A 14,006-nucleotide genomic window follows, 5' to 3' on the forward strand; every position below is an offset into this window, starting at 1 on the left:
TATCAAGAGTCAGCCGGATCCCTAAAACACAATTAGTGTGCCCAATGCTCCATCTCAACTGGATTTTAGTCCGTCTACTGACCTGACGCAAGACGTGCGGAAACAAGGATACAGCGTAATCTACTTGAATTAATAATTACAGAGTGAGCAAAATATGGTCAAACATTACAATTTATTAGTCAGGTAAATGTATTATGCCAATTCAATCAGTCAATTCATAAATGATCAATACAAAACATCAAATTATCAAAGATAAATCCAAGATGAAAAGATACATACCTGACCTTTTACATAACGTGTAAATTTTACATAACGTGGAGCCTAGGCTCCATGTTATGGGCTGATCTGGGTAGGCAGAATCGCCCTGAGCCTTTCTCAAACCTTAAATAATCCAAGAATTCCCTCAAGGAAGGGGGTGTGTGTATAACAAAAGAGCTTTCACACTTGGTGCTGCCTGTGGAAAGTCACACTTTTCACAGTGGTTCAAAAGATGCCTGAAGTTATATATTTATTGTTTTGATTATGTCTATTTCTGAGAGAATGAGACCATTGTACCAATCGTACTGAGACATTTCAAATGATATCAAACATGATAGTTAAAGTCAGTTTGGTTAATCTAGAACATTCAAACATTGAAATGACCATATGCGTGAGATGGGGGGGATGAAGCTGAGTTTCAGCATACTCAGATGCAAATGCAGCAGGAACTGGTTTTTCCCGCATTCCCCCCTGCTCGGTTGTGGAGTCAATTGGCCCTGTTTTCAGCTCATTTTTTGAATTGTCAAAGATATCAAAAATATTTGTAATATTTCAATTCTTACAAATTCATTGCGTAAGCATAAATTAAATAAAAAAATGTAAATTAGCAGTATTATTACACATTTCTCATTAAAATAAGGTCTTAGTTTGCTGCAAAACTTCCTGCTGCTGTGCACCTGATGCTGAGCAAATATAACTATTATTGAGCAGCACCTGGTTTGAATGATCGTTTCAGAGCTACTGTAGGCCTAAATAATAATAATAAGCTAATAATAATAATAATTTTTATTTAGTGTTTTTTTTAATTATTATTATTTTTTTATTGTTTAGCTTTATTTTTTTAATAGTTGTTTGCAGGACCAGAATAAGTACACATTGGGCTCATGGCCTATAACAAAAGGTACCATTTGTTTTTATTTTATTTCTTCCTATTTTAACCATCCTTCCATCCTTTCTTCCTTCCTCATTTTGAGGGTGGTGTCACAAGCTCAGATTTGGTTGACCAATTAGAGGAAAATGGGTGTTTCAGCACCCCTTACATGAACATAATGAATTTTAAAGTCGTTTATCCATTTTCCTGCTGTAAACGAAAATCAATTGAAAATGGATCTGGAATGGACAGAAGATACTCTGATTTCTACTATTTAATAGCTTAATGCATTTTTTTTATATATCTAATTAATCTACAGTAAGGTACTCTAAACCTTTTTCCCAGAGGTAACAACTTATTATGCAGAGCATTGACAAGTCACAAACAATTTGAATAGCATGTCTTAATGTGTCTTGTTTATGAATATGCTACAGTGACATCTGTTCTGATACGCCAATAATTTTCCAAGCAGTGTGAATCAAACAGACTTACTTTAGTTATCCGCTGCACAGACAAGTTGCCAAACCAGGCTGTGATGCCATTTATTATAAAGCTCTCAAAAACTGCTTGATAAAATATGATCATACATTTTTGATCCACTCCATGAATTCTCAGGCATTGTAAAAAAATAAACTTGTTGCTGAAGTTTACTGCAGAGATTGTTTGCATGTATATTCAATTTCACTGAATTATTAAAGCTATTTATATGAGGTGACCTGTGATTGTGAATCTGTGTGAATCTGTGATTGTTTGATTATTCATGGTCACAGGCCAATGATCACCAACTCCTCTAGGGTCAAACACTGTCTCCTTTGTCTTACTGACATTCAAAGCTAGAATGTTACCAGCACACCAACTCGCAAATCTTCCAATCTCTGAAATTTATTCGGATAAATCTCTGTTCTTATTCAATAAGCATAAGATAGCAGTATCATCTGATAATTTAATAATGTAATTATTAAGTTATGTTTGCATGCATCTTTATACTAAGTGAACAAAACCGGTGAGCTAACACAGCCCCGCAGAGCTCTCGTGCTTAGACATTTTGGCTCAGATAGTGTTCCATCAACACTAACCTGCTGTCTATGATTGATTGAAAAAGAATAACAGAAAATGTAAGAACTTCCTTGGATGAAAGAGACCACTTGTTTTGCTGTGATTTTGCTTGTTGTTTATTGATTGTTGCTTTTATCAATGAAACAGAAAACAGAAGCATTGAGACTCTGCACCAAGGTCCTGAGATTGATGGACAAAAAGCTGTTGACAACTTTGGTAAGTATTCTAAGCTCTTTCAGATAGGGGTAACACTTTGGAATAACTATCCGTTATAAAAAGTGAATAGTCCATTAATAGTGCTAATGGGTTATAAATGACTTGTTAAATAAAAATTGTTAGTTTGTTAATTATTTATAACCGTGCCTTATAGATAGCAATATATAACATACAAGCTGTTAGTTAACAAGTTATAGATGATTTGTTAACTGTATTTTAGTGATTTATAGACAAATACCATTTTAATGATTTATACCAAATAAATTAATAATAGATCATGAACAAGCTGTTAATAAATTACCAGTTAAAGTATCAGTTGATAGTTTTTGTATGTTATGGGTATGTTATTCTAAAGTTGCAACTGTTCTTTATTTATTGACAGTTAGTAAATGAGGAATAGTTGCAACTTAAGAATAACGTCCCAGTATCATAGATAAGCTTCTAACTAACACTTTACTAATGTATTACCTCACACTTTACAGATCAGTTGTTCATCGTTTCTTTACCATCTAATAACACCAGTGAAACTTTTGTAGAACTTTTCTAATAAAATAATTTTTTTCTTTTTTTGTTTTTATATTTAGCACAAAAAGTGCCCAAACCCCATGGGTTTATTTTCTGTTGTATATATATATATATATTGGCTCAGTATGTGTATTTCTATACATTAAACACAACGTTTAACATTTTCATCTGTGGAGTTTCTGTGGTAAAATTCAGCACACTAAAAGGCCTATGAGTGGAACAAGGTTAAGGTACAAAAAGTTTACACTTTAAACATCACATCAAATTTCTGTAGCTTGAACTTCCACTGTAGCTTGTTCCATCCATTTGATGTTCTACTAAGTTTCACTGGTATTAGTAGATGGTAAACAAACTAAGAAACAACTGATCTGTAAAGTGTGAGTTAATATATTAGTTAAGTGTTAGTTATAAGCTTGTGTATGTTATTGGGACGTTATTCTAAAGTTGCAACTATTCCTCATTTATTAACAGTTGATAAAGAATAGTTGCAACTTTACAATAACGTCCCATACATAAACTATTAACTGATACTTTATTACTAACTGATACTTAACAAGTCTTTAAGTAATTTACTAACAGCTTGTTTATGATCTGTTATTAATTTATTTGGTATAGCTATAAATCATTAAAATACGTTTACAAGTTACATTTATAACTTGTTAGCTAACAGCTTGTAAGTTATCTATTGGCTAACTATAAGGTACAGTTATAAAAAATTAACAAACTAACAACTTTTATTTAACAAGTCATTTATAATCCATAAACTAACACTTTAATAATGGACTATTAAATAGTTATAACGGATAGTTATTCCAAAGTGTTACCGAAGCGGATTTTGGTGAGGATGGTGAAGTTCACAGATATCCAGTTTTCATGTGTTTCTTAAGACCACTCTTTACACGTTACGCCTTTCTGTTGAATGAAACAAGAAGAAAAAACATTAAAGTATTGGCATTTCACTTGCAATCATATGTGAGAGGTTTTTGTATTACAATCAGTTTAGCTTTTCCTTATTACTCATAAAAATGTAATCTGTAAATTCTAACCGCTTTTAGACGATTTAGCCTTGCAGGAAGCCATGAAGCATTAGGATCCATACACATCATCCTGTTCTCCGCATCAACAAACCTGTAAATATAGAGTTGAATGCATTTAGAGCACTTACAGCATATTATTGACAGAGAATTCATAAGCAAATATATTTTAGACTTACAGCACACACTGAAGACAATTGCCTTTTTTTGAAAGGTTGTAACAACTTGTAATATTTTTCCTTGGTTCTACTGTTGTCAGCACCTGGAAGCAAAGACTGGGTCTAGCATCAACTGCAAAAGAGACAGAAAACCTTCAGTTGCATTAACAGCGAGGCAGATTAAAGATATTGTAAAATTAGTTTAATTTAGATTTGAAAAAGACTGTCATTAACAAAACAATAGCACTGGAATCACTTTAGGAAGAATGATGTAGAATTATTAAAAAAACAATAGCACTGGAATCAGACTGATGTAGAATATTATTGCATCTGAATTATAAGCCTTCTTGCATATTTTTTCCCCCAATTTTTGTTTGACAAAAATAAGTTTTTTTTAACATATTTCTTAAAAAAATAATTTTAATAACTCATTTGTAGTAACTGATTACCTTGCCACGATGGCAGTACATAAGAATTTACAAGATATTGGAGGTCTGCAGCAGGACCCACCCAGATTTTTTATATTACAGGTATACATTTCTAAATAAAACACGGTAGCTGTCTGTAACTCTGGTGTAATTTGAATTAGAGTAAGCAGGCTAACTATATAGCATTCTCGAGTCCCGACGTTATTTGTGATTTCTTCAGTCTTATTGAGCATTGGTACAGCCATTGCTCGCAACTGATAGACATGCTGAACGCATGACCAGTGCTTTCTGTACTTTCGCTTGTATTAGAAAATTGTCAGTTTACTGTTAGGAAACCCAGATCAGGCTGATAATATTGAACTTAAATGGTGTTTAAAAAATTAGAAACTGCTTTCATTTTTTCTGAAATATAACAAATAAGACTTTCACCAGAAGAAATAATATTATAGGAAATACTGATATAGTTGATATAGTGATGTGTTGATAGTGATCATAATTATCATCGTTCTTACCATTCTTGTTGGGACTGCTTGTATCCTGAATACGGTCTGACTCTGGAATAAAAACTGTTAAAATTGAGTATGTGAGAACCAATGGTGTAAAGTAACAAATTACAAATACTCAAATGACTTTAATTGAGTCGTTTTTCTCAGAAATTGTAATTTACTAAGTAGTTTTATAAATGTGTACTTTTGATTGTGTAGTATCAGTACTTTTACTCTATTACTTTCCTTTAACCTTCAGTCACTACTTTATTTTTTTTTCAGTTCTGTGATTTCTGTCCAATCAAATCACACATACAAAGTAAATCACAACATACTGAACTACCTAAAGACATGGGAGATTTATAAATGCAGTCAACTGTTTGGAAGTATTGAAATTGTCCAAGAAAATGTCCAAAATCTTTACACACAATGACCCAGAGTCTGCTTAGACTGCCACTGATGGCACTGATGGGAAGATGATGGATGTTTACTGTAGCACATCATAATTTTGTCAAGTACGATGCGATCCTTAACATCTATGTTGATCCTGGAACATAATTTTTGTTTGAAAATGTAATCCATACTTATTCCCTACCCAATAACTGTAAACTATTTCCAAAATCAGAGGGGAATGTTATTTGGATTTTTTTATATTATTATTTTGTGCGTAAACCTAACCATACACGCAAACCTAATATAAACGATAAACATATCCTTTAATTCTGATTGACTGATTGAAACGTTTTTTCAGGATCAAGGTAGATGTTAATCCAGAAATATGACCTACTTGGTCAAATCAGGTTGGTTGTTTAACTGTATGATGACCGAAACGGCCTTAAACAATAACTGAATGCACTACAGAATGTTACGTTTACACACACACCAACAAAGTACATGTAAACGCATCAGCTTTTCACAGTGTAATACACGCTACTCTTGAGTACTTTTTAAGCAGAACAGTATTTATTCAAAACAGTAAAAGAATACTCACCTCCTGATGTAAAAACACACAGGAGCAAAAGCAAACCGGACGAAACGATCATTTGATGAGATGCTGAGGACAGACGCATGATTGCTGAAGGATTTCACGAATGATCTGCTGCTTCTGAGCTGCTGCTGCTTTTTATGTGCTTAGAAGAATGAGTTGTCTTTGTTCATACTTCATGAGAATTAGGTGAATAGAATAACCGCAGTGAATCATTTTGTGAGGCATCTCTATATTTTAAATACAATTCATTACTCCATAGTCAAAGATGAACGTGCAATATATGACAAATCAAATAATGACAGGATGGATTTGCAGACATAACAAATTATAGGGTGTCTCTCAAATTCGTCTTTATGCGAGCTTCAGGTTGAAACATGTGAAAGAAATAAAGGAATGATGGACTGTTTGAATATCATAGGCTGTACAGTATGACACAGGTTTTTCCAAAGTAAAAGGGAGTTTTTTGTGTTTTGTCTGGTGTGATATTAAGCCACAACTTAATTCCTTTGTGCAATCTGTTTAAAAGGAAGACAGGATGCGCAGGCTTTAGGCTCGCCTGTTCTTGTTGTATTGAAAAAAGTGACAGTATGTACAGTACATCCGGAAAGTATTCATAGCACTTCACTTTTTCCACATTTCTTTGTTACAGCCTTATTCCAAAATGGAGAAAATTCATTTATTTCCTCAATTCTACACACAAAACCCCATAATGACAATGTAAAAAAAAAATTTTTGGAAATTGTTGCAAATTTGTAATGTATAAATATCATTATAACTATATTGTATAAATGTTATTATAATATTACTATAGGCCTACATCTTCCTGATATTCAAAAACACAAAATGACATGATATCACAGGCGATTGTCTTCTGACCGAGTGCACCTGAGAAGACATGAATGACACTCCTCAGAGCCTGAGAAGCCTACAGTTCTTCAGGAGCTATATAATTTGTAAAATATGAATTTCAGTTTAAAGAAAAAGGAATAAAAAATGTATATCTAGATCGATAGGTAACTAGATAGAATAGACAGAGGTAGATTGATCTGTGCAGCAGCTTGCTATGAGATGTAGATGCAGATTTAATTTTAATTTTTTTTATTTGCTTGTTTATTTTACAGGGACATTACACTTGACATTGTTATATAAAGATAACCGATGTTGCATACATAGGGCATGTAGCGTAAAGCTAATTTGCAGCCCTCGTCCCTGGTTAGGCTTTACATAAAAAAAACAGTCAAGAATAAAACACAATACCGCAAAAATGTACAATATATACAGAGACACAAACATAAAATGCAAGTCAATCTGCATAAAGAAATGTAAACGGGACAAACCTGAAAGAATAATACTTATTGTTCACATTGCTGTAAAGATTTCAACCGTCCTTTCAGCTTTACAGTAAAAAAACTGGGAGTTCTGATTGTAACTTTAAATGAGCCGGCATGGCATTTCATAGATGTGAACCTTTTACTGAAAAAGGTGACTGACCCACAGCGGTTCTGCATCTGCAGATTCTACAATTCCCTGTTACTGCTCCTCTAGTCTTCGCCCCATCACTACTGAATTTATGTATCACCTCACAGACTACTTTAGGGGCAAGACCATGTATAAACTTAAACATAGTTTTTTAAAGTTTTCTTTTTTTTTTTTAAACTATCAAAACTTAACAAATTATCTTGGTAACACTTTAAAATATATATATGTTATAACTAGTAAGTAGACAATTAATAAACTGTTAGTTAATAAATTATTAATGGCTTGTTAAATAATAGTTAATAGTCTGTTAATTATTTATAACTATGCCTTATAGATAGCCAATAGATAACTTACAAGCTGTTAGCTAACAAGTTGTAAATGACATGTTGTCTACATTTTTATGATTTAACTATATGCATAATAAATTAGTAATAGATCATAAATAAGCGGTTAGTAAACTACTTACTAAAGGCTTGTTAAGTATCAGTCAGTAGTTTATATGTTATTGGGATGTTATTCTAAAGTTGCAACTATTCTTCATTTATTAACTGTTGGTAAATAAGGAATAGTTACAATTTTAGAATAACGTCCCAATAACATACATAAGCTAATAACTAACACTTAACTGATATATTAACTCACACTTTACAGATCAGTTGCTCATAGTTTAACCATCTGCTAATGGCAGTGAAACTTTGTAGAACAGCAAATGGAACAAGTTCAAGCTACAGAAATTTAATATGATATTTAAAATATAAACTTTTTGTATATTAACCTTGTTCCACTCATAGGCTTTTCTGTGTTCTGTAATTTACCAAAGAAACTCCACAGATGAAAATGTTAAACATTGTGTTTAATGTATAAAAACACACATACTGAGTCATCACATGGCAGAACAGCAGTATAAAACAGAAAATAAACCCATGAGGTTTGGGCACTTTTTGTGCTAAACATGAAAACAAAATAAGTAAAAAAAAATCTTTTATTAGAAAGGTTCTACAAAAGTTTCACTGGTGTAAGATGGCAAACAAACGATCAACAACTGATCTGTAAAGTGAGTTACTATATTACTTTAGGTTTAGCTATTAGCTTTTGTATGTTATTGGGACGTTATTCTAACATTACTATTCGTCATTTACTAACATTTAATAAATGAAGAATAGTTGCAACTTTAAAATAACATCCCAATAACATACATAAACTATTAACTGATACTTAAGTTTTTAGTAATTTACTAACAGCTTGTTCATTCTTACTAATTTATTTTGTATAGTTATAAATCATTAAAATACATTTAACAAGTCATTTAGAACTTGTTAACTAACAGCGTCTAAGTTATATATTGGCTATCTATAAGGCACAATTACTAATAATTAACAAATTATTAACTTTTATTTAACAAGTCATTTATAACTCATTAACTAAGAGTTTATAAATGGACTTAACTAGTTATAACAGATAGTTATTCTAAAGTGTTACCAGCACATTTAAATATCATTAACTTTAAATATAACTATTATTATCATATAACTGTTATATACATATTTAACTTTTAACTAAATAGCACCAGTTAATAACATTGGTTATAACATTGTAACATTGAATATTATAACCAAGTATTTTACCTGTGCTTCAATGTGATTTTTAAAAGGGCATTATATTTTCTAAAATGCACCCACATGTAATTCAAAAGTTCAAACTTAGATCATGCTTAATGACATCATGAGGTTTGGCATGCTGTCCTGGGAAAGAACCCTGAGCTCGGAGATAGATGAGCCCAAGGCTTCTGCCTGGTAAATGAGCATATAAAGGGATACGAGATCAGGTAGATCTCGAGAGCTCCCTTGATTTGTTTGAACTATTCCTTAATTAAATCACAGCCCTAATAGGAATAGACCATGTACCGCACCAGTGCATACTCACGCAGAGAAGCTTGGTATTAAAGTGCTTGTGACTGTTAATATTATTTAATTCACTTACAGTCAGAATTATTAGCCCCCAGAATTATTATCCCCCTGTTATTTTTTTCTTTCCTGTTTAAAGGAGAGATTTTTTTCAACACATTTCTAAACGTAATAGTTTTAATAACTCATCTCTAATAACTGATTTCTTTTCTCTTTGCCATGATGACAGTAAATAATATTTTACTAGATATTTTTCAAGACACTTCTATACAGCTTAAAGTGACATTTAAAGGCTTAGCAAGGTGAATTAAGTTAAATAGACAGGTAAGGGTATTTAGGCAAGTTACTGTATAATGATGGTTTGTTCTGTAGACTATCGAAGAAAAAAAATAGCTTAAAGGGGCTAATACCTTTGACCTTAAAATGGTGTTTAAAGAATTAAAAACTGCTTTTATTCTAGCCAAAATAAAACAAATAAGACTTTAATATTTTAAAAATATTTTATGACAGCCTGTGAGAATTTCATTGCTCTCTTAATCAGCATTTGGGAAATATGTAAAAAAGTTTTAAAAAATCAAAAGGGGGCTAATAATTCTGACTTCAACTGTATGTCTCATGTCTTGGAACTGTGGGAGGGAGAAAGGGTGGATGAGAAGTTTTCCAAAATTAATATAGGGAGGAAAGTTTGGCTGGATATTTATGTTCAATTTGGAATAATCTGATTGGCTAGCTAATGATTACTGATAGGGGACCAGCTGCGATCAATCATATCGCTTGCACCTCTTGAAATTAGTTTGTGAAACTTAACTTGTGACTTGGTTAAACTTAAGTGTATTCTAATTGAATCAAATGATTTTTGTTCAGCCAAATATGAAATCCATTTACTCACCCTAAACTTTTTACAAACCGTTATTGGTTATTTCTTTTGTTGAACACGAAAGTAGAAACTTTTGAGAGAGCGAAAAGTTGAAAATAAACAGGTTTGACAAAAAAAAAATTAAAAAATAGACAAACTCAAAGATCTCTGTGTTTGTCCTTGTGTTTGTTCTCGATTCAGGAGATGGAGAGATTCCACCCCATCCTGATGTTCCAGGAGCAGGAGAGGCGAATGCACAATCCACAGAAAAATATGGTACAAAAACAAAAATATTTGTTGTTGAAATGTGTATCTACTGTATTTGCATGCAGTGTCTGACTATTTCTCTCAATATTCCTCTCCTTAAGGAACTGAGGATTATAATGCTGGAAAACCACAACCAGAAGGTAATTTTCAAAACTCTGATGTATGTGTGAATGTTGTACATGCAGTGTTTATAAATTTTAAGTTAATTATAACTTTGCACAGACTTGATATTTGATATAACTGTAGTATTTTTCAGGTTCAGATTACTCAAGTCAATCACAATACTATAGACATTTATTATAAATTAAAATAAAACTTGATTCATATCTGTTCAGACAATTTGTGAGAGTTCAGAATTAAAGTTAGTGATTACAAAACATCAATGTGATGCTGTGTAAGCCCAACAGTAAATGGACAAATGAACCCATTTTTCAATTCCAAATTAATCAAAACATCATTTTTCTTCCTTGTCTGTCCAATAGCTGTTTCCTTCCCTGCTGTTCCAACTGTGGGCCCTGCTGTCACCTCATTAGACACCACTCTCTCGCTGGACGGTTCCTCTCCGGTTCCAGTCTCTGTACCTGATGCTGTTCATGAGGTGCCTGTGTCCCCCATACTCCCTCAGCCTGACCTCCCCACTCTAATGCTGCAACCAGCACCACCACAACAGATCCAAATACAGCAGCACCTCAAGCTTCATTTTCAACCCCACAGCAACTCCCAGACAGGTAAACTACTAATAAACACTTGTGATCCTAAATTATATATCACAATCACTTTGCAACTGATCAAATTTTAATTTAAGGGTGTTAGTTAATCCAAAATTGCAGATTGATTTTAATTACACTGGGATCATTTCAAAGACCTTTGTTCATCTGTAATACAATTTAAGATATTTTAGATTAAAGTAATGTGGCTGAGAGAGTTTAAACTGCATGCAGCAACTTAAGAAAAAACACCAGCAAATTAAGAAACATCTTCACTGGTTTCATCAGTTTTTTTACTTCGTTCAATACATAGACATTCTTTAGGGAATCAGATTAATATATTTAAGTTTTAAGTGTTTTGTGCAGATTCTGACCTACACTAACCATTGATGGGTTACTTAGGCAGAAATAATTTTAAAAAGATTACCTATTGATGACTGATTGATGACCTTGCTTATATATATATACCCTGAATTATTAGCCTCTGTTTATTTTTCCTAAATTTGTCTTTAACAGGGAGCAGATTTTATCAACATATTTCTAAACATAATAGTTTTAATAACTAATTTCTAACAATGGATTTACTTTCTCTTTGCCATTCATTCATTCATTCATTAATTTTCTTGTCGGCTTAGTCCCTTTATTAATCCGGGGTCGCCACAGCAGAATGAACCACCAACTTATCCAGAAAGTTTTTACGCAGCGGATGCCCTTCCGCAACCCATCTCTGGGAAACATCCACACACACACTCATACACTACGGGCAATTTAGCCTACCCAATTCACATGTACAGCATGTCTTTGGACTGTGGGGGAAACCGGAGCACCCAGAGGAAACCCACGCGAAGGCAGGGAGAACATGCAAACTCCACACAGAAAAACTAACTGATCCGAAGTTCGAACCAGCTACCCAGCGACCTTCTTGCTATGAGGCAACAGCACTACTGCTCCACTGCCTCGCCCTTCTTTTTGCCATGATGACAGTAACTAATATTTTACTAGATATTTTTCAAGACTCTTCTGTACAGCTTAAAGTGACATTTTAAAGGCTTAACTAGGTTAATCAGGTTAACTAGCTATGTTAGGGTAATTAGGCAAGTTATTGTATAATGATGGTTTATTTTAAAGACTATCAAAATCCAAATTAGCTTAGAGGGGCTAATAATTTTGACCTTAAAATGGGTTTTAAAAAAAATTAAAAACTGCTTTTATTCTAGCCGAAATAAAACATCAACAGCTCTTACTAGGCTTTCTAGAAACATCCCTGCAGGTGTGTTGAGGCAAGTTGGAGCCAAAATCTGCTGGACACTGGCCCCCCAGGACTTAGTTTGGACACCCTTGATTTAAAGGCTTAATTAGGTTAAGTAGTATGGAGTCAATCTAGGGACATATACTTGCAAAATAAAAAAAAAGGTTTACAAACGAAAAATAAAGTATTGAGCAAAAAATAAAATGAATAAATAAAAATAAAAATTAATTATAAAAATTTATTTTGCTAATAAAATTTAAGAAAATAAATTAATTAATTAAAAAAACATATATAGTGCTAAAAACCCCTAAAATATGTGCAATTAAAAAAAACTCTATATATTTGTAAAACATTTTTATTAGCCTTTAGACAACCCGTCCAGTCAATTGCAATGCTCATTTTGATTTGAGTTTGCGATGCTGTTTTCACTTTGCACTTCATGTTTCTGCAAGTTTCACTTTGTGGCCCTGATTTCTCACGGGGGTGGGGTCAAGGGAACTTGGCCGTTTATGACTGGCCCGGACCTTTAAGCGCCGTCATCAGCTGGAGTCACAGTATCACCTGTCTTACAGCCCAGTAGGTCGGGGACGGCCATAAACACCCAAGTTTCCTTGACTCAGCAAATTGCAAATATTTTTTTTTATTATTTATTTTATTTTATTTACATTTTTTTTTGCACTGCTTGATTTTTATTTGCAGTTCTTTTTTGTTTGCATATTTCATCTTTATTTCTCAAAACTTAATTTTCCCTTTGCTATTCTTTATTTTTGTTGCAAAATGTGTGTTTATTCGTTAAATTATTTTTCGCTTTGTAAATTTTGGAGGTTTGCATTTATTATTTTTTTTATTTGGCAAGTATATATGGCCCTAGATTGACTCCATAAACTAGGCAGGTTAGAGTAATTAGGTTATTGTATAAGTTGGTTTGTTCTGTAGACTGTCAAAAAACAATATAGTTTAAAGGGGCGAAAAATTTTGACCTCAAAATGTTTTTAAAGAAATTAAAAACTCCAGACTTTCTCTAGAAGAAAAAATATTATCAGACAAACTGAAAATTTCCTTGCCCTTTTAAACACCATTTGAAAAATATTTAAAAAGAAAATAAATCTAAGGGGGCTAATAATTCTGACTTCAACTGTATTATAATACTACTAAAATAGTGATATAAAATTTGTGCTACCTCATTTTGTAAACTCTATGGATGGTTTGAGTAAATTGGCTGGTTTTTATGTTTCAGAAACTGCTAACCAGCTTTTTTCAACATTCTGATGCTTAGTTTAAACTTAGTTTAAAAGGTAAAGTTAGTCACATGTCAGCTAACTCAGACGATTGTGCATTAAAAGTTGTTTCTTTTTAACAGGAAAGGAAGGCAAATACAAATTAAGTGGATTCTTTGGAAATAAATACCAAGGTATGGGTAATGTTTATGCATATTTGGGACCCTAAACCACAAAACCAGCCATGGTATTCGGCCAAGATAGTTATTGGAAAATTAGAAATCTGAAATTTAAAAGAAATCTAAATA

The 14,006-nt window shown here is 32.7% G+C and overlaps 2 protein-coding genes across 19 annotated transcripts in view; one reads left to right on the forward strand and one right to left on the reverse strand.

Annotated features, from left to right (window-relative positions):
* The window catches only part of cmn (calymmin), a 55,545-nt gene that overhangs the window by 40,123 nt on the left and 1,416 nt on the right, over window positions 1–14,006 (forward strand). For all 18 annotated transcript variants that reach the window (XM_073917358.1, XM_073917354.1, XM_073917355.1 and 15 more), the window contains 5 exons: window positions 2,333–2,401; window positions 10,460–10,534; window positions 10,627–10,665; window positions 11,008–11,253; window positions 13,842–13,892. In XM_073917358.1, coding sequence (XP_073773459.1) covers window positions 2,333–2,401; window positions 10,460–10,534; window positions 10,627–10,665; window positions 11,008–11,253; window positions 13,842–13,892 — 480 coding nt within the window. The remainder of the gene's footprint in view (window positions 1–2,332; window positions 2,402–10,459; window positions 10,535–10,626; window positions 10,666–11,007; window positions 11,254–13,841; window positions 13,893–14,006) is intronic.
* Window positions 2,965–6,101, reverse strand: cxl34c (CX chemokine ligand 34c). The gene is made up of 5 exons (NM_001423235.1): window positions 6,023–6,101; window positions 5,059–5,112; window positions 4,140–4,251; window positions 3,973–4,054; window positions 2,965–3,838 (listed from the first exon to the last, which is right to left on the reverse strand). Exons 1-5 carry the CDS (start codon window positions 6,099–6,101, stop codon window positions 3,809–3,811), a joined length of 357 nt encoding a protein of 118 aa, NP_001410164.1. The 3' UTR covers window positions 2,965–3,808.

This window comes from Danio rerio, chromosome 12 (genome assembly GCF_049306965.1).
Source record: "Danio rerio strain Tuebingen ecotype United States chromosome 12, GRCz12tu, whole genome shotgun sequence".
In the NCBI taxonomy this organism is placed as follows: Eukaryota; Metazoa; Chordata; class Actinopteri; order Cypriniformes; family Danionidae; genus Danio; species Danio rerio.